This window comes from Danio rerio, chromosome 4 (assembly GCF_049306965.1).
Source record: "Danio rerio strain Tuebingen ecotype United States chromosome 4, GRCz12tu, whole genome shotgun sequence".
In the NCBI taxonomy this organism is placed as follows: domain Eukaryota; kingdom Metazoa; phylum Chordata; class Actinopteri; order Cypriniformes; family Danionidae; genus Danio; species Danio rerio.
In genome coordinates, this window is record NC_133179.1 from 69,905,188 (window position 1) to 69,926,184 (window position 20,997).

Here is a 20,997-nt window from a genome sequence, read left to right on the forward strand (position 1 = left end):
ACAATGAAAAGTCAAAATAAACATTCTGTCATTGACAGGATTTCAGTGGTGAAGCTTTTTTTATATATAAGGAATTGTGTAATAACAATTGATTAATCATTTAAAACCAGAAAGCAGTTATAGGATGGCATGTTTAAATCAATTATTCATCTGACTTCATTAAAGTTGTTTATCATCATTGATAAAAATAAATATTATCAACGCCTTAAAGCAGGCAAAGTTGTTTATCAAGTTTGACATTTAGATATACAGACAGTAGAATTAAACAAACTTACATACTGTATAGAGAAACTGTACTGTAACATATGCACTGTTGTGCAACAAAGACATTGGCTGCGCCCGAAACCGCATACTTCCATACTATATAGTACGCTAAAATCAGTATGCGAGCGGAGAAAATCAGTATGCGAGAAGAACCCGGATGACTTACTACTTCCGGCGAGATTCTGGAGTGCGTATCCCATGCACGCTGCACTATCCCATGATGCCCCGCAAGCAAATTCATGAATGGGAGTAAAGCGACACAACTGACGCAAGTGGGTCCCGTGACCATGACAAAATAGCGGATGTACTGTATACTGCATAGAACGTACTTTTCTAACGGATGAGTAGTACGTTTAAATTCAAATACAGTACCTACTGAGTAGTAGGCAGTTTTGAACACAGCCATTGATTCTTAAAGTAGGCTGCCTATTTCTTTATGGCCCATTTCCACTAAGTGGTACAGTATGGTACGGGTCACTTTTATTAGGTTTGCGTTTCCACTGCAAAAAGGGTACCAATTGGCGAGTTGTAAGACAGAACATTTCAGTCACCGTCATTCTTACTCGAGAGGATGTCTCATCATGCACATATCATATGAGAAGCACTTCTCACAAAACAGGCTTTGTGGCTGTTCATCAAGACGGCGACGAGGTTTTGTTTGAGCTCGGGTTGACCATGGCTTGTTATTATATGTATATATTATTACAGTGTAATGTCTAGGCTGTGTATTTAAAAAAGGCTTCCTTTGTTTTCATTCTCTAAGCTTGTGCATGTGCTAGCGACGTATCTCTGTAAAACAATTGAGTTCAACTGTGCGTCTATCTCCACCTTTTGGTACCTTTTTGCCATGCTAGGTACCCTTTGGGAGGAGCACAACGTATCTGAAGAGCTGGGGGGGCGGGGGGGGGGGGGGGGGGGGGGGGTCTGCGCGACGTATTTGAGCGGAGGCAGGGAGTGGTAGTGATGGGGTTGCGCACGACATATCTGAATAGCAGGGAGGGATGCATTGGAGAAGGGAGCGACGTATTTGAGGACCGGGGAGGAGACGCGTGATTTCCAGGAGATTATCATTCCTTTGCGGGAATCTGGGAGTCCCTATTTATATGTGGGTGACTCCCGACTTGGGATGTCTGCATAGTTCGATTAACGTCACCACGCTGGTTTCCTCCAGAGCAGGGGTCACCAAACTTGTTCCTGGAGGGCCGGTGTCCTGCAGATTTTAACTCCAACCCGAATCAAACACACCTGAACAAGCTAATCAAGGTCTTACTTGAAAGGTCATACTTGAAACATCCAGGCAGGTTTGTTGAGGCAAGTTGGAGCTAAACCCAGGTGGGCAAACAAACAAGCCACCTCTGCCATTTAATTCACTAACGTGTTATTCATGCCTCATGTGTGTTGGATACCATCATTTATTACCATAGTTAAAGAAACCAGGATCCTCTATTCAATATTTCTTAGTCAGAGTTTTGTTTAGGACTTTTGTTTAGGAGGGTGATTTATTTACAACATTTCCAGAAGGTAATTGTAGATGAAAGGCAAGTAGTGCTTGGAGAAAGACTTCTGGATGGCGAGTAGGGTGAATCGGGAGTTTGTAGCTAACTGAAGCTCTGGTGCCGTCTGCTTATGTACTCTCCCTCTGATTGGCTGCAGGTGCTGGTGATGAGTGCTGATGGGACCAGGTGACTGGGATATCTCTAGCGATATCAGAGAGGAGTACCCGCCACAGTGTAGGGCGGGGGTCACCAATCTCGGTCCTGGAGGGCCGGTGTCCCTGCAGGGTTTAGCTCCAACTTGCCTCAACAAACCTGCCTGGATGTTTCAAGAATACCTAGTAAGACCTTGATTAGCTTGTTCAGGTGTGTTTGATTAGGGATGGAGCTAAAATCTGCAGGACACCGGACCTCCAGGAACAAGTTTGGTGACCCCTGGTGTAGGGTGTGGACGGGGGAATGTGTGAGTGTTTTCTAGTTCTGAGAGTACAAGTCTCAGTGTTGGGTTGTAGCTGGAAGGGCATCCACTGTGTGAAAAAAAACTGGTGGTTCGTCCCACTGTAGCGTACCCTGACGTAGCAAGGAATAAGCCGAAGGAAAGTGAGTGAACAATGTTTCCTTTTCAAGGGTTCACCCTTAGTTAATGATTGATAATAAAGCGTATTGGGCATGCTGTCCCAGAAGAGAACCCTGAGCTCAAAAGATCCTCGATCCTGGGGCTCTCTCCCGATAGAAGGGTGAGAGGGTAGTTTGAGCTCGAGTAGATCTCAAGAACTCCCCCGCTTATGAATGGCAAATTATGGATTGCTATGGAAATATACTGCTGACTAGACCTCTTCTATAGTCCTAATTTGTTGGTTTGGTCAATTCACCTATGTCGCATGTCTTTGGACTGTGGGAGGAAACCTGGGGGAGACTCATGCGAGCACAGGGAGAACATGTAAACTTCGCACTCTTCCCCCCGCTCTTCCCTTTGCGATCGATCTCCCCTTTAAAGGTATCTGCACGGCCCTGAGGGTAATCATCACTTGAGTGTCATATTTTGGGGGCAAAATTTAACCTTACAAAGGTCCTGGCAGATAGTTACAGCTGTAAAATGACAACTGCCATTTGCCATGCATGTCTGAAACGGAAACAGTACTCGATGCAGAACTCTACTGACCAAATATAAACGGCTTCTCTCCAGCGTGAGTCCTCATGTGAGAATCAAGGTTGCCTTTCTGTGAAAAACTCCTTCCGCATTGACAGCAAATGTACGGTCTCTCTCCAGTGTGAACTCTCATGTGGATTTCAAGGCATTTCTTTTGACTGAAACTCTTTCCACACTGTTGGCAGAGGAAAGGTTTCTTTTCAGCGTGAGTCCTCATGTGAGAATTAAGGTTGCCTTTCTGAGTAAAACTCTTTCCACATTGAGAGCAAGTGTAAGGTCTCTCTCCATTGTGAAGTCTCATGTGGATTTCAAGGCATTTCTTTTGACTGAAACTATTTCCACACTGTTGGCAAGGGAAAGGTTTCTCTCCAGTGTGAGTTACCATGTGGTATTTAAGGTTGCTTTTCTGTGTAAAACTCTTCCCGCATTGTGAGCAAGTGTACGGTTTCTCTCCAGTGTGAACTCTCATGTGGATTTTAAGGGTACCCTTTTGAACAAAACCTTTTCCACATTGCTGGCAAAGGAAAGGCTTTATCGCCTCTATGGCTTTATTGTGAACCTTCATGTGCGTTTCAAGCCTTTGTTTATGAATGAATCTCATTCCACACTGAGGGCAGGCACAAGGCTTCTCTCCAGTGTGAAGTTTGATGTGATTTCTGAGGATTTTAATTTGCCTGAATCTCTTTCCACACTGTTGGCAGGCGTAAGGTTTCTCGTTGGAGTGAACGTTCATGTGAGCCTTAAGGTAATGTGCTTGACTGAAACTCATGTCACACTGATCACACGAGAAAGGCTTCTCTCCAGTGTGAGTTCTCATGTGAATTGCAAGATTTTGCTTTTGTTTGAAACCTTTTCCACACTCGGGACATGAGTGAGGCCTTACATTGGTATGAGTACTCATGTGGGATACAAGTTTTGATTTTTCAATGAATCTCTTTCCACACTGTTCACACGAGTAAGGCTTCTCTCCAGTGTGAACTCGAATGTGAACTCTAAGCTTGTATTTTTGAGTAAAACTTTTTCCACACTGACTGCAGGTGAAGTTACCAACAGGTTTGATTTCCTGGTCTCTTTTCCGAGGTGAAGTCTTTTTTGTCATGGTGGACATTTCAGCAGTCATTAAGTCTTGGTTTTTTTCTTCCATTTCCTTCAGTTCTTGAGTCTCTTCTTTCATCACCATCGGCTCTAAAGAGAAATATAAAACAGGTTAACTCACATTTAAAGCACAAAGGAACATGAGAAAAGCAAAATAAACAACAACAACAACATGTAAGATCTTATAAGTACTAAGTTGCGGAAAGTGGTGGGTCCAATAACTGGACAGACCAGCACAGTTTTTCCCTGCAATATTTACAACTTTATCAGAGAGAACTGAGGTAGCAGAAGTGATGTGATCCACAGTTTTCTAAAAGATCTTGCAGAGCTTCCTCACAAGCAGATCTGTTTCCCTCTCGCAGAAGCCATCTACCATGTGTGGATTCATGCATGAACTTGGTTTTGTTTTTCATGGACTAGAGTGGAGGCAAGTTAGCATTTTAAGATTTCATCATTCCAAGGTCAATGGATTATTTAAGTGGGATTTAAGTTAAAGTGCTTAAAGTTTGTGGATAGCATAAACACAAGGCACTTTCAGGTTTAATTGTACAACAGGGGTCACCAAACCTGTTCCTGGGACAGTGGTGGTGTCTTTCAGAGTTTAGCGCCATCCCTAATCAAACACACCTGAGCAAACTAATCAAGGACTTAAGCTGTGGTCACACTAGAGCAGTGGTCACCAAACTTGTTCCTGGAGGTCCGGTGTCCTGCAGATTTTAGCTCCAACCCTTATCAAACACACCTGAACAAGCTAATCAAGGGCTGTTTCTCAATATGCGTTCTTCAGCGGTCTTGCGTTCTCGTGTAACGTCATCATCAGCTGCCTAAGTTCAGTTCCAATACTCAAGACCGCAAGTACGGAGGACGCGTGAAACTTCCCGGATGTGTTCTTGATATCGAGGACGCACCGATGCAGACTTGAGCACCGAACTCGCTCTGGAAGTCCCAGACGTCATTGCGACTGGAGGTGGGAAGCGCTGCATTTTATTTAGATTTATTATTAAAGTTCAGAGATATCACTTATTTACCTCAGGAGTTTCCCTAAATATAACGGTGGAAGTAAACATTAACATGAATATCTTAATAAAGGAATAAATGCATTAAGGATTGTTTGTTTGTTGAAATTCGTATTAAAATTTGTTTTATTTATAGTGTGCAGAGTATATTTATAATGTTTTTATGCAAAGTATATATTTTGAAGAAGGGGGAAACAATAAATCGTTGTATGTGTGCTTTAATGTTTAAATAATTTCCATTTAAAACACGTGAAGGTCACATGACCATCAGGAAGAACGCAGCATCCCATTTCTCAAAGGACGCATTCTCTGCCCTCGCGGTCTCCTGAGTTCGTTCTTCCGAGGACACCTGGCAAGACCGGTCTCCACAAGGACGCAAGTCCATTCTCTGCGTTCTTGGAATTGAGAAACAGCCAGAGTCTTACTAGGTATACTTAAAACACCCAGACAGGTGTGTTGAGGCAAGTTGGAGCTAAACCCTGCAGGGACACCGGCCCTCCAGGATCAAGATTGGTGACCCCTGCACTAGAGTTTGAGCTTGCGAAAAGGGGCGGGATTAAACAAGATGATTAGACCTTTAAAAAAGCAAACGATTGGTCCATATTTAAGATTTCTGTCCATTTATGTGCGCGAATGAGGTGGTGCGGATCGAGTGGTTTGCGCGTGAATCCCTCAAGTTGCAAAATCTGAACTTTAAGTCTTCAGAAATCTTTAGAAAACTTTAGAAATCTTCATGCCAACACCAGACAACAGCTCATCAAACCGGGCTCGTCTTAATCTGAAGCACCGCTGAAAGCTTCAATCACCCAGGTATAGTTTCTGGAGGAGCTGATGAACTCAGAGCTGGGTGCACCTCTGAATGGATCTAGTGGACTTAGACAAGGCGCTGAACAAATCTACACTGTTTATCAGCCTTCCTAAAGCACAAAGCACAGCTACTCTCTCAGCAAACTCCATGTTAGCCATTTTAGCATCAAAGTGTCACAGGGCAGACAGAAGCCCTGCCCATGAATCTGCGTCTATTGTGAAGTGAGTGTGACGGGTTAGGAATGAAGCGAGTAAACTCAAAAGCTTTTAAAGCTTGCGTTGTTGTGTTATTAGGTTTGTAGATTTGACTGTTTTTCAAGTATTTTCAAAACTACTTTGTAGCATTTTCTAATTGCGCATTCACATTGTGGGTGGGTCGCAATCATCAGTCATTAAATCTTGGTGTCCCTCAAACTGACCTTTCTCTTCTATTCCATTCAGTTCTTCAGTCTCTTCTTTCAGCACCATCAGCTCTACAGAGAAAAATAAGACAAGACTCAATTTACAGGCACAAAAAACAACATCTAATACACAACATGAAAGAATTATGTATTAAATCTAAAAACGTGACTAAACGTATAGGCCAGAGGTGTCAAACTCAATTCCTGGAGGGCCGTAGCCCAGTAAAGTTTAGTTGCAACCCTGCTCCAAAACACGTACCTGTATGTTTCAAACAAGCCTGAAGAACTCAATTAGTTTCATCAGATGTGTTTAATTAGGTGTAATGAAGTTCACGGCCCTTTGGCCACCGGGAAGGAGGCGGCGGAGAACCGACGCAGTTTTAAAATGATTTATTAATAACAGGGTTGTGGGGTTTTGGCGCCACAGCACCCGCGAGACCTATATGAGACAGGCCGAGAGAAAAGGAGAAGGAAAAAAAGGAGGAAAGACAGAGTAGACCGAGAAAGGGAAGAGAAGAAAAAGAAAAAAAATTGGGGTTCGGTTCTCCAGACACGCTGCCACTCGGTCCTCCACCAGCTGAGAGATGCGACGACGTGCTGGGAGCCCTGTGGAGGAATCTATCCACCCGTCCGTCTTCTGGCGTCCGGCGGCGGTTCTCCTGGCTGGCTGGCGGCATCTCTGGTCTCCTGCTCCGCTCCCGCTTCGTTGGATGGATGCAGGCTCTGGCATCATAGCGGATCGCGGCGACTCCCCCGGGTTCTGTGGGATGGCTCCCTTCAGCACTTTCCCCTCCGGTGGTGAGCCCCGCGTCCCCTGCTCCTCCCCATGCTGGGAGACAGCAGCAGGCAGATCCTTTCCTCGCAAGCCTCAGGCCACCCTGGCACTCTGGGCAGACGAACGGGTTTCTCCCCCACTCGGGTTAACTCCCAAACACTCGCCCCCTCTCCCGGGCTTCGGCACCACTGTAATGAAGTTCACGGCCCTTTGGCCCCCGGGAAGGAGGAGGCGAAGAACCGACGCAGTTTTAAAATGATTTATTAATAACAGGGACGGCAGCTCCTCACGGAGACTGCCGTCAAACTGAAAGCAAACGTAAAACAATATGCCCGAGCCCGGTCCTCTCTCGGCTTCCTCTGCCATCAGTCCTCCTTTTATGGTCCAGAGCTCCTTCCGTGGGATTCGAGGCAGGTGCGCACCGCAGGTGTATCCACTTACGCGGTGATCTCACTTCGTTCCCACGGCTCTCGGCCACGCCCCCTCGCCACATTAGGGTTGGAACTAAACTGTGCAGAGCTGCGGCCCTCCAGGAACTGAGTTTGACACCTGTGTTATAAGCATTAAGATGCTAAATATGAATTTCATGTAATCTCAGCATGTTTTCATATTTTAAACTCGTTATTTAAGATACAAGATCGTATAGTTGTCAAACCCATTATCACCGAAAACAGGATAACTGGTTAATTACTGGTTAATAACTGGACACAGAATAACACAAATAATAAATCAGGACTATAAAAAAATATAAAAATGTAGAACTTTACTTTTTATTTATTAACCCATTACATCTAACTGTTGAGGGGACAATAGATTTTTTTGAAGGGCGCACAAACAATTTAGCTAAAACTGCATGTATGTTAGGCTGCGTTCACACCAGATGAAGCATCAAGCGCGAGTGATTTACATGTTGAGTCAACGCAAAGATGCGAATAGACATCCTGCAGCGCCATTCGCACAAATGAAACGGCGCGAGTTGAGAATTTTACACGTTTGACGCTCGTATCACGTGAATCGCTCAAGTTGAAAAATCTACTTCATCGGACATTCGCGCCACGTTTCCCAATTATGAGCTTTCTTTTGAACAGGCTTGATGATGATAATGATGAAGAGTCTGTTGTTGGTCTCCCGAGGGGAAATCCTCTTTATATTATTTTAATATAGTCATTCGTGAACTGAGGTGGGCCGGTCTAAAGCTTGAAACTCCAGGGCTGAAAAGGAGTCCCACTCCGGCCCTGTGCCGTGCGGTATAAATTCCATTAAAACAACACTCTTCCAGCAGTTGTCACATGCATGAAATGTTCCTGAATTAAAGTAAAAGTGCCAAACTGCAGTTAAAGTCGACAAATTAAAAATGAAACACCCGAAATAACATGAAACTCCAGAGGAAATGTGGATAGCGCGGTGACACAACAACGTAAATCAGAATATGTACTATAACAACGTAAAACGTGATCATGAAAGGAACATTCAAATAGCAACTCATGTAAACACGATCATCATATTATTGTCTTATTCAGATTTACGTAAATAATCTGATTCCTGATGTCCATATAAACATAGTCAGCGTTTGCTTTACAAAACGTACTAAGATCAATGTTTCTCGAGGTTAAACATTTGATAGACATTTTCAAGTAGCAAAACAATAGACTGATTTCACGCGGCCGCCATTTTTAAAAGCGAAATCGAGGCTGCTGTGGGAAGAAACCCGGAAGTATCGCTTGGAGTTACATATGAAAGTTGTGTACGTGGTTGTATACCTTATCAGCGAAGAAAATGGGACACAAATTTATTATTTAATCGCCTTCCGAGTGACCCGAAGGTCCGTTCTGAATGAATGGTGAAAATAAAAAGAGATGTCAGAGCTCATTTTCAGCTAAGGGAAGTGGCGCTAGTTAGCTAACGTTTTCTTTTCCGAACCCACATTTTAGATGCCAATTAAACTCGAGTTAATGAACTGTTTCTTACACAATATTAAGCGTATAAAATGTATTAGCCAGAGCGATTTAGAGCAACTTGAGATTTCCCTTCACATATAAAATAAACAAACTCACTGGAGACCTAAAGGCATTCAGGAATTACCGAGTGACCTGCTGTAAAAGCAGACATTCAATTAAAGGTTGACCTTACCTGTTTGTTCGGGATCTTCCTGTTTGACTGTGAATGTGTTTTCAATCTTCAGGTCTTCACTCTCCTCTTTAATAAACGCCATCTTTATAACAGTGTGGAGATCAGTCGCTTCAGCAGGAGTTTTCCTCTGTGTTTGGACACTTTGTCCTGTTTAAAATGAGAATAATGAACGGAAAATAAAAGAAATACACACTCAATCAGCTCACTAGCTCAGTGCACTGCTGAGGGACTCAGATAAAACTAGAGTAAATTGAGTAGCTCTCAAATTTTATTATAATATTACAATATATACATACTCGTACAATTAGTTATAGACTTTCACTATGTGATCTATAATGTTCTGTGTTAGTTTTCCATGAAGACACTCGCAGTTGGTCAGTAAAAGTCTCTCAACATTTCTGTTGTTTTTGTTTAACACTATTTTAATCAGCAGCTTTGACAGAATTAATCATTCTAAACGATTTAATTGACTCGGAGTTTTGTAAATCTCCCTTTTCCCTCATCTCCACTCGCCAGTGACTGAATTCATGTTTACTAAACAGAGTCACGATACAGAAATGAGACGCGCCTGTTCTGCTAACGTTACTCTCGCTTGCACAAATAAGTTATGATTAAAGTCCTTAAAGATTATGTCAGGTAGCGAATATCATTCAAGATTTCCTGACGAATGTTAAATTTGGCGTCGTTTATGTAAAAAAATCTACAACGTCGACTGTTTGTTCCGATATTTAAACCTTTAAAGCACAAACCTTTCGTTGCACTGAAGACTCGGGAGCGCAGTCATATGACGTCACAGAACTACGCCAAAATAAAAGCCTGGCATGCTATAACACAATTCACAAACACTAGTTAGTGAAACAGCAGATTATTATTAGGGAATAAACCAGATTCCCAAGGACATAAATTTCTAGTTTCCAGGCTTTATGTAAAAAATAAACATGTAAAGTTAAAGTGCGCTATATTAAGAGAAGTGACCATAAATGTATACAATCCAAATGAAAAACAATATTAAAAATGGTCAAATATTTTGGCGCATTAAAAAAAATCTTTACATTTCCAAGTTAATTATTAAGCTTTATTTTACTTTAAAGTTTTTAGTTCACTAACAAAACATCCTCTAAAATAAGATCTGACAAATATGTATATGTATGTATGTGTGTGTGTGTGTGTGTATATACCTATATCTATCTATCTATCTATCTATCTATCTATCTATCTATCTATCTATCTATCTATCTATCTCTCTCTCTCTCTCTCTCTCTCTCTCTCTCTCTCTCTCTCTCTCTATATATATATATATATATATATATATATATATATATATATATATAGATAGATAGATAGAATATATATATATATATATATATATATATATATATATATATATATATATATATATATACACATACATACATACACACACACACACACACACACACAAATACATTTTAGAATAAAAACTGTTGCTAGAATAAGATATATTAGATCTCTATAACTATCTGGAAAGTTTAACTTCGACCATCAACCAGCTGTAATGGAGAACATTGGACGATGGAAATAAAGGATCCATGTGCAGTTTATTTTGAGCTTAGTCAATTAGGCAAAAGTCAGAACAGAAGCAAACAGGAGCATGAGGGTTATCCAAAGAGTGAACGTTATAAACAGGCAGATGGTCAGAACAGGCGGCAAAGAATCAACAAATGGTAAATTTGGCAAAGATCAAAAGACAAGGGAGGACAAACAGGAAAATACAGATTTAATTGCTTAACTAGAAAAACAAGACTCAGCAATGTGTGTGAGAGGGGTGAATTTAAAGTCCAGCTAATCAGTCAGGGATGAGTTACTAGCTGTGTGGGTGTAATCAGAGGCAAACAGGAACCGGTGTGTGCAAGGTGCATGCTGGAAGCTGTAGTTCGTTACTGTGCCATGTGTGTAGTTCTCCAGCAATCTGCAACTGCAGATCGCTGGCGATCACAACACCAGCACATGAGTAATGATTAACATTAATTATATTGTTAAACCTTTTAGCAATGTGAACAATACGTCATGGGCAGCAATTGGTAATCATTGGCACCTCACAGGAAAAGTTAGCTGGTCCGAGTCCTGGCTGGAGGAGGTCTTTCTGCATTGAGTTTGCATGTTCTCACTGTGCCTACGTGTATTTCCATCTGGTGCTCCAGTTTCCCCCAAAGACAAGCAAATTGTTTGGATAAACTAAAATTGGACATAGGGTGTAAATGGGAGAGTGTGTGTGTGTTGCCCAGCTCCTAAAGTACAAGCCTCAGTGCGGGGTGGTAGCTAAAAGGGCATCCACTGTTTGAAATTTATGGCCAGAAACTAGGGGTTTATTCCATTACGGTGACCCCTGACGTGGACGAAAGTGAAGAGGGGGGGGAGGGTTTTGTGGGGCGGTCGTGGGCCCCTAATAATATCTCTGAGGGCCCCCTAAATGTGTGGGCCCTTAGAATTGGTCTAACCAAGGTGAAAGATAATCAGGCACGTGCAGAGGCGGGTTGCTTTTAAAACTTGTTCCTTGAGGACCTGTACTCCTCCTTATTTTTCGGATGTTTCTGTGCAGGCACACAACCTGACGTGTAGCTTGTCTACCTTGCTACGGATGACGACTATAAATCGGTGTGATTTTGTATGTACGGCGCTTCTGACTGCCTGAAATCTGAAAAAGCTTTATTCACTTGATAAGTGAATAAAGCTTTATTCACTTGACTGCCTCCGGCTAACTTAAAGGGCCATGACACCCCCCACTTTCGGTTAAAGTCTACTTCAGAAATTTTTTTAAAAGATGCATGAATAATGGGCGTGGAGCTCTGCGAGCATCGGGCAGGAGTGGGCGTGGCCAGCGGGGGAAGGGGAGCGAACAACTGTTGTTGTCAGTGGGCTCACAAATTGAGACAAACCGTGAGGAGACGCATGAGTTTATAGTTTACAAAGTTAAAATGCAAAGAAACAGTGATTTAATGCCCTGCTACATTTGTTATTCCTAATTTCATATACAGACAACCACAATTTATATCATTATAAAGATAAGTGTGTTCATATAAACACTATAAATGAGAACTTCTCCCTCAATCCCTGGGTCTGAATCATAGATCTGAATGCAGACTCAGTGCAGCAGGTCTCCTGACCTGTCTATTTTAACCATTAGTCCTGCTGGTAATCTGGAGGATTTAGGCAAACACAGCAGCACGGCGATGTATCTATATGTTAATGAACTCCTGATACAAGACAACATCCACCGTTCTCCAATTCGCGTGCTGCTCTCCCGACAAAAATGCTTGCATCAAACACACAGCTTTTCTGTATGATCGGCCCTGACAGGATCGCGGGGAAAAACATGCAACAAACCCGTGGATCATGGAAACAAACACATACAAGCCTTCATAAACGGCTACTGCGTGCCGTGGGTCCGTGTCTCACAGCTTGAGCTTGGCACTGCCTGGCAGGTCTGCATCTGCCTTGCCTTTGGAAAGCATGTGCTGAATAATTAAGCAGCCGGCTCTTCTCATAGGATAGGGAAACTCCGCTTTGAATATTAATGAGAAACCGACGCGTCATCATTGCACTTGCAGTACTTCGCTACGTCGCCGACTATGATCCCTCCCCAAAAATCATTTTAAACCCAGAAGCTGAAATTAGCTGACAAAAGCTCAAAATTATCCAGTTTTCCCCACAATTAAAGCTGACAGGTGCTAACATTGTCTTAACTGATGCTCAACATACACAAATCTGTTAATATATTTAAAAAAAAGTTCTTCAGTGTGTCCTGAACCTTTAATCAGCATACGGAGAACTTGGGGAAAGTCCAATACTTTGCACGGCCCTGAGGGTAATTATCACTTGAGTGTCATATTTTGGGAGCAAATCTTAACCGGTCAAAGGTCCTGGCAGATAGATACGGCTGTAAAATGCCAACTGCCATGCAGTTCTAAAACGGAGCCAGTTCTCGAAACTGAACTCTACTGGCCAACTATAAAAGGCTTCTCTAAAGTGTGAGTCCTCATGTGGGAATCAAGGTTGCCTTTCTGTGTAAAACTCCTTCCGCATTCAGTGCAAGTGTAAGGTCTCTCTCCAGTGTGAGTCCTCATGTGGTAATCAAGGTTGCCTTTCTGGGTAAAACTCTTCCCACATTGAGAGCAGGTGTACGGTCTCTCTCCAGTGTGAACTCTCATGTGGATTTCAAGGCATTTCTTTTGACTGAAACTCTTTCCACACTGTTGGCAGAGGAAAGGTTTCTCTCCAGTGTGGAGTCTCATGTGGTAATCAAGCTTGCTTTTCTGTGTAAAACTCTTCCCGCATTGAGAGCAAGTGTAAGGTTTCTCTCCAGTGTGAACTCTCATGTGGATTTTAAGGGTACCATTCTGAGCAAAACTTTTTCCACACTGCTGGCAAATGAAAGGCTTTATTGTCTCTATTGCTTTATTGTGAACCTTCATGTGCCTATTAAGTCTTTGTTTATGAACGAAGCTCATTCCACACTGAGGGCAGGCACAAGGCTTCTCTCCGGTGTGAAGTTGGATGTGAAGTTGAAGGATTTGAATTTGCCTGAATCTCTTTCCGCACTGTTGGCAGGCGTAAGGCCTGTCCCTGTTGTGAACTTTCATGTGGGCTTTAAGGTTTTGTGTTTGATTAAAACTCATGTCACACTGATCACATGAGAAAGGCTTCTCTCCAGTGTGAATTCTCATGTGAATTGCAAGATTTTGCTTTTGTTTGAAACCTTTTCCGCACTCGGGACATGAGTAAGGCTTCTCTCTGGTATGAGTGCTCATGTGGGATACAAGTCTCGTGTTTTCAATGAATCTCTTTCCACACTGTTCACACGAGTAAGGCTTCTCTCCAGTGTGAACTCGAATGTGAACTCTAAGCTTGTATTTTTGAGTAAAACTTTTTCCACATTGACTGCAGGTGAAGTTACCATTAGATTTAATTTCCTGATCTCTTTCACGAGGTGAAGTCTTTTTTGTCATGGTAGACATTTCAGCAGTCGTTAAGTCTTGGTTTTCCTCAAACTGATCTTTGTCTTCCATTTCCTTCAGTTTTTGAGTCTCCTCTTTCATCAACATCGGCTCTAAAAAGAAACAAGTTAACACAGATTTAAAGCGCGAAAGAACATGTGAAAAACAAAATGAACAACAAGATATTGTAGGTACTTTCACACCTACACTTTTGTTTCGGAACGTGTCTCGATTGCCCAGTTAGCGCGGTTCGTTTGGCATATGCGAACAGGGTAATCGCGCTCTGTTCTGCGCCAAAGTAATCGCTCCGAGATCGCTTGAGTGAGGTGGTCTCGGCTCGATTGAAACGAACCCTGGAGCGGTACGATTACAGTGAGAAAGCGATCCGATCCAAGCGCGGTTATGTCACAGTGTTTTATGGATATGTAATAGGCTTACGGCTATATGAAGAGAGAATTATGAGTAGGGCAGGAAGTTTCGCGAGTCTCCGGATGCCCGCAAACGAGTGATGATCTCCCGGTAATCTCGCATCTCCCTCCCGATCTTCAAATAGGCATCGTTGCGCACCCTTCTCACCCCTCCCCACAGCATCTCTCCTCAGACACGTCGCGCGCGCACCCTGTCAATCACCAACAAACCACCACCTCTCCAGACAGCTTAGCAGGACGCTGCAAAATAAATCCTGACACTCTGACCAATGTGAGAAGAGTTTACTCGCATGTGACTTGTTTTAGCTATTTTGGTCCGATTAGAAACTTTGCAGTGTGAAAGCGAACCGCTCCAAGAGCAAAGAGCAACAATGAAACAATTGTAATCTCTGTTTCAGAACAACTGAATCGATTCACAGGTGTGAAAGCACCCTAAGTTGCTGAAAATGGTGGGCCCAATAACTGGCCAGATCAACAGTTTTCCCTGCATTAGATACAACTTTATCAGAGAGAACTGAGGTAGCAGATTGAAGCTACAATGTGTAGTCCCAATGTGTAGCCAATCAAGCTCATCAGTAACTTTATTTATTTATTTGAATCTCTGACTCTGGCTCTTCTTCATCTGACAGACTGGTCATTCTTTGGGTTAAAACTGTTAATCCCTACACCTGTGCCTGAATTTGTGCACACGACCCACTAATGAATGACCTCGGGAGCTAGGGTGCTGATTGAGAAACAGGACTTAGATAAGAGGTACTCAGTCATATTCCCGGACATCTACTTTCCTGCAAAGTTCAGCTGCAACACTTATCAAATGCTTATCAAATTCAAGGGCTCCTTTAGATCCTGCTTATGCCACCATCTCATTTTAACCCGTAGACTTCCATTCATACACATGCGAATGCAACAGATTAGAAACGCAAGCTCGTGCAACAAGTTTCACATCTTGCTGCATCGGAAAGTTCAAGCTTGGTGACACGGACCTACGAATTCACATCTTGTGGAAATCAATCGAAGATCAAAACATGACCTCTCTGGACAGAAGTGTAAAATATGGACCAATCGCTTGTTTTTAATGTCTAATCATCTTGTTTAATCCCGCCCCTTCTCGCAGCACCGTATGACAGAATTTTGCATGCTCAAACTCTAGTGTGATTGCGGCTTTAGTTGGTTTAGTTGTGTTTGATCAGGGTTGGAGCTGAACTCTGCAAGGAACTTGAGCTCCACAGACATTTTCTATACAGACGCTCTACAGTTTCTCAATTCCAAAGTAGTGCAATTGAGGAAAACATTTCACACTGACTGCAGGTAAAATTACCATCAGATTTGGTTTCCTGACCTTTTTCTGTCTTAATAGATTTTCCATCAGTCTTCGAATCTTGGTGTTTCTGACCGTTCTCTTCAGTTTCATTCAGTTCTTCAGTCTCTTCTTTCAGCACCAACAGCTCTACAGAGAAAAATAAGACAAGCTAAACTCAATTTCAGGCACAAAAGACATCACAATTGAATTTAGGCATTAAATCCAAAAACATGAATGAACTTATAAGCACTAAGATGCTAAATACGCATGTAATCTTAGAATGTTTTCATATTTTAAACTCGTTATTTAAAACACACAAGACGAACAGTTACCGAACCCATTATTACCTGACATAGGATGTCTAGGTTTATTAAAGATAATGTGTTGTCACGATGACAAACGTTTTACTTTGATCTGGTGTCTAAATTAAATATCACAACACTAATAATAAATCAGTATTCTAAAAAAATAACATAGATCTTTCTTTTTATTTATTAACCCAAAGCAGGGGCGTACATGTCATCTTACTGTAGGAGGGGACAATAGGTTTTTTAAGGGGACACAAATAATACAGTTAAAATTGCTAAATGTAAATATTATGCTACGTTCACACCAGACGCAGATGAAGCGTAAAGCGCAAGTGACTTGCATGTTAAGACGCAAAGAAGCAAATAGACATCCTGCAGCAAGATTTGCGGGAGTTCACTCGAGCTGGAAAATCTGAACTTCAGCGGACATTTGCGTCATGTTAACAAATCATGAGCTTGCTCTTGAGGAGCGTGATTATGATGTAGTGCCTGTTGTTGGTGTCCCTAAAGGAAATCCACCTGCTGACAACAGCTCGTCAACCTGGGCTCAGCTCAGTCTGAAGCACCGCTGAAAGCCTCCATCATCCAGGTATAGTTTCTGGAGGAGTCGATGAACTCACAGAGTTGGGAGCATCTCTTAAGGATCTAGTGGACTCAGACACGGCGCAGAACGAATCTACGCTGTTTATCAGCCTTCATAAAGCACATTAAGCACAACTACACTCTTAAAAATAACCATGTGAGCCATTTAGCAACAAAGTTAGATACGCGAATGAGGCGGTGCAAATGACAGGATATGCGCGAGTGAGGCGGTACGAATGACACGATATGCGCGAATGAGGCGGTGCAAATGACAGGATATGCGCGAGTGAGGCGGTACGAATGACACGATATGCGCGTATGAGGCGGTGCAAATGACAGGATGTGCGCGAGTGAGGCGGTGCGAATGACATGATATACGCGAATGAGGCGGTGCAAATGACAGGATATGCGCGAATGAGGCGGTGCAAATGACCCAATATGCGCGAATGAGGCGGTTGGAATGACGCTATATGTGCGAATGAGGCGGTGCGAATGACACGATATGCGCGAGTGAGGCGGTGCGAATGACACGATATGCGCGTATGAGGCGGTGCAAATGACAGGATGTGCGCGAGTGAGGCGGTGCGAATGACATGATATACGCGAATGAGGCGGTGCAAATGACAGGATATGCGCGAATGAGGCGGTGTAAATGACCCAATATGCGCGAATGAGGCGGTTCGAATGACGCTATATGTGCGAATGAGGCGGTGCGAATGACACGATATGCGCGAGAGAGGCGGTGCGAATGACACGATATGCGCGAATGAGGTGGTGCGAATGACAGGATATGCGTGAATAAGGTGGTGCGAATGACAGGATATGTCCAAGTGAGGTGGTGCGAATGACACGATATGCGCGAATGAGGTGGTGCAAATGACACGATATGCGTGAACGAGGCGGTGCAAATGACACAATATGCGCGAATGAGGCGGTGCAAATGACAGGATATGCGTGAATGAGGTGGTGCACATGACACGATATGCGCAAGTGAGGCGGTGCGAATGGCAGGATATGTCCAAGTGAGGTGGTGCGAATGACACGATATGCGCGAATGAGGCGGTGCGAATGACACGATATGCGTGAACGAGGCGGTGCAAATTACACAATATGCGCGAATGAGGCGGTGCAAATGACAGGATATGCGCAAGTGAGGTGGTGCGAATGACACGATATGCGCGAATGAGGCGGTGCGAATGACACGATATGCGTGAACGAGGCGGTGCAAATGACACGATATGCGCAAGTGAGGTGGTGCGAATGACACGATATGCGCGAATGAGGCGGTGCGAATGACAGGATATGCTTGAATGAGGCGGTGCAAATGACACGATATGCGCGAATGAGGCGGTGCGAATGACACGATATGCGTGAACGAGGCGGTGCAAATGACACGATATGCGCAAGTGAGGTGGTGCGAATGACACGATATGCGCGAATGAGGCGGTGCGAATGACAGGATATGCGTGAATGAGGCGGTGCAAACGACACGATATGCGCAAATGAGGCGGTGCAAATGACACGATATGCGCAAGTGAGGCGGTGCGAATGACACGATATGTCCAAGTGAGGTGGTGCGAATGACACGATATGCGTGAATGAGGTGGTGCGAATGACACGATATGCGCAAATGAGGTTGTGCGAATGACACGATATGCGTGAACGAGGCGGTGCGAATGACACAATATGCGCGAATGAGGCGGTGCAAATGACAGGATATGCGCAAGTGAGGTGGTGCGAATGACACGATATGCGCGAATGAGGCGGTGCGAATGACAGGATATGTCCAAGTGAGGTGGTGCGAATGACACGATATGCGCGAATGAGGCGGTGCGAATGACAGGATATGTGCAAGTGAGGTGGTGCGAATGACACGATATGCGCGAATGAGGTGGTGCGAATGACACGATATGCGCGAATGAGGCGGTGCGAATGACAGGATATGTGCAAGTGAGGTGGTGCGAATGACACGATATGCACGAATGAGGCGGTGCAAATGACGCGATATGCACGAATGAGGCGGTGCGAATGACCCGATTTGCACGAATGAGGCGGTGCGTATGACGTGATATGCACGAATTAGGCGGTGCGAATGAAGTGATATGCACGAATAAGGCGGTGCGAATGACGCGATATGCGCGAGTGAGGTGGTGCAAATGACACGATACGCAGGAATGACACGATATGCGCGAATGAGGCGGTGCGAATGACGCTATATGCATGAATGAGGTGGTGCGAATGACGCTATATGCGTGAATGAGGTGGTGCGAATGACACGATACGCAGGAATGACACGATATGTGCGAATGAGGCGGTGCGAATGACACAATATGCGTGAATGAGGCGGTGCAAATGACACGATATGCGCAAGTGAGGCGGTGCGAATGACAGGATATGTCCAAGTGAGGCGGTGCGAATGACAGGATATGTCCAAGTGAGGCGGTGCGAATGACAGGATATGTCCAAGTGAGGCGGTGCGAATGACAGGATATGTCCAAGTGAGGCGGTGCGAATGACAGGATATGTCCAAGTGAGGTGGTGCGAATGACACGATATGCGTGAACGAGGCGGTGCAAATGACACAATATGCGTGAACGAGGCGGTGCAAATGACACGATATGCGTGAACGAGGCGGTGCAAATGACAGGATATGCGCAAGTGAGGTGGTGCGAATGACACGATATGCGCGAATGAGGTGGTGCGAATGACACGATATGCGCGAATGAGGCGGTGCGAATGACATGATATGCGCGAATGAGGTGGTGCGAATGACATGATATGCGTGAATGAGGTGGTGCACATGACACGATATGCGCAAGTGAGGCGGTGCGAATGACAGAATATGTCCAAGTGAGGTGGTGCGAATGACAGGATATGTCCAAGTGAGGTGGTGCGAATGACACGATATGCGCGAATGAGGCGGTGCGAATGACACGATATGCGTGAACGAGGCGGTGCAAATTACACAATATGCGCGAATGAGGCGGTGCAAATGACAGGATATGCGCAAGTGAGGTGGTGCGAATGACACGATATTCGCGAATGAGGCGGTGCGAATGACACGATATGCGTGAACGAGGCGGTGCAAATGACACGATATGCGCAAGTGAGGTGGTGCGAATGACACGATATGCGCGAATGAGGCGGTGCGAATGACAGGATATGCTTGAATGAGGCGGTGCAAATGACACGATATGCGCGAATGAGGCGGTGCGAATGACACGATATGCGTGAACGAGGCGGTGCAAATGACACGATATGCGCAAGTGAGGTGGTGCGAATGACACGATATGCGCGAATGAGGCGGTGCGAATGACAGGATATGCGTGAATGAGGCGGTGCAAACGACACGATATGCGCAAATGAGGCGGTGCAAATGACACGATATGCGCAAGTGAGGCGGTGCGAATGACACGATATGTCCAAGTGAGGTGGTGCGAATGACACGATATGCATGAATGAGGTGGTGCGAATGACACGATATGCGCAAATGAGGTTGTGCGAATGACACGATATGCGTGAACGAGGCGGTGCGAATGACACAATATGCGCGAATGAGGCGGTGCAAATGACAGGATATGCGCAAGTGAGGTGGTGCGAATGACACGATATGCGCGAATGAGGCGGTGCGAATGACAGGATATGTGCAAGTGAGGTGGTGCGAATGACACGATATGCGCGAATGAGGTGGTGCGAATGACACGATATGCGCGAATGAGGCGGTGCGAATGACAGGATATGTGCAAGTGAGGTGGTGCGAATGACACGATATGCACGAATGAGGCGGTGCAAATGACGCGATATGCACGAATGAGGCGGTGCGAATGACCCGATATGCACGAATTAGGCGGTGCGAATGAAGTGATATGCACGAATAAGGCGGTGCGAATGACGCGATATGCGCGAGTGAGGTGGTGCAAATGACACGATACGCAGGAATGACACGATATGCGCGAATGAGGCGGTGCGAATGACGCTATATGCGTGAATGAGGTGGTGCGAATGACGCTATATGCGTGAATGAGGTGGTGCGAATGACACGATACGCAGGAATGACACGATATGTGCGAATGAGGCGGTGCGAATGACACAATATGCGTGAATGAGGCGGTGCAAATGACACGATATGCGCAAGTGAGGCGGTGCGAATGACAGGATATGTCCAAGTGAGGCGGTGCGAATGACAGGATATGTCCAAGTGAGGCGGTGCGAATGACAGGATATGTCCAAGTGAGGTGGTGCGAATTACACGATATGCGTGAACGAGGCGGTGCA

The 20,997-nt window shown here is 44.4% G+C and overlaps 1 protein-coding gene across 1 annotated transcript; it reads right to left on the reverse strand.

Moving 5' to 3' along the window:
- Positions 1 to 210: 210 nt before the first annotated feature.
- Positions 211 to 9,876, reverse strand: zgc:171551. The gene is given in 5 exon segments (NM_001113638.1): positions 211 to 789; positions 2,639 to 4,092; positions 6,245 to 6,298; positions 9,132 to 9,278; positions 9,780 to 9,876. Coding segments are annotated over 3 exon segments (1,317 nt in total). The 5' UTR covers positions 9,214 to 9,278; positions 9,780 to 9,876; the 3' UTR covers positions 211 to 789; positions 2,639 to 2,911.
- Between the last annotated feature and the right edge of the window lie 11,121 nt (positions 9,877 to 20,997).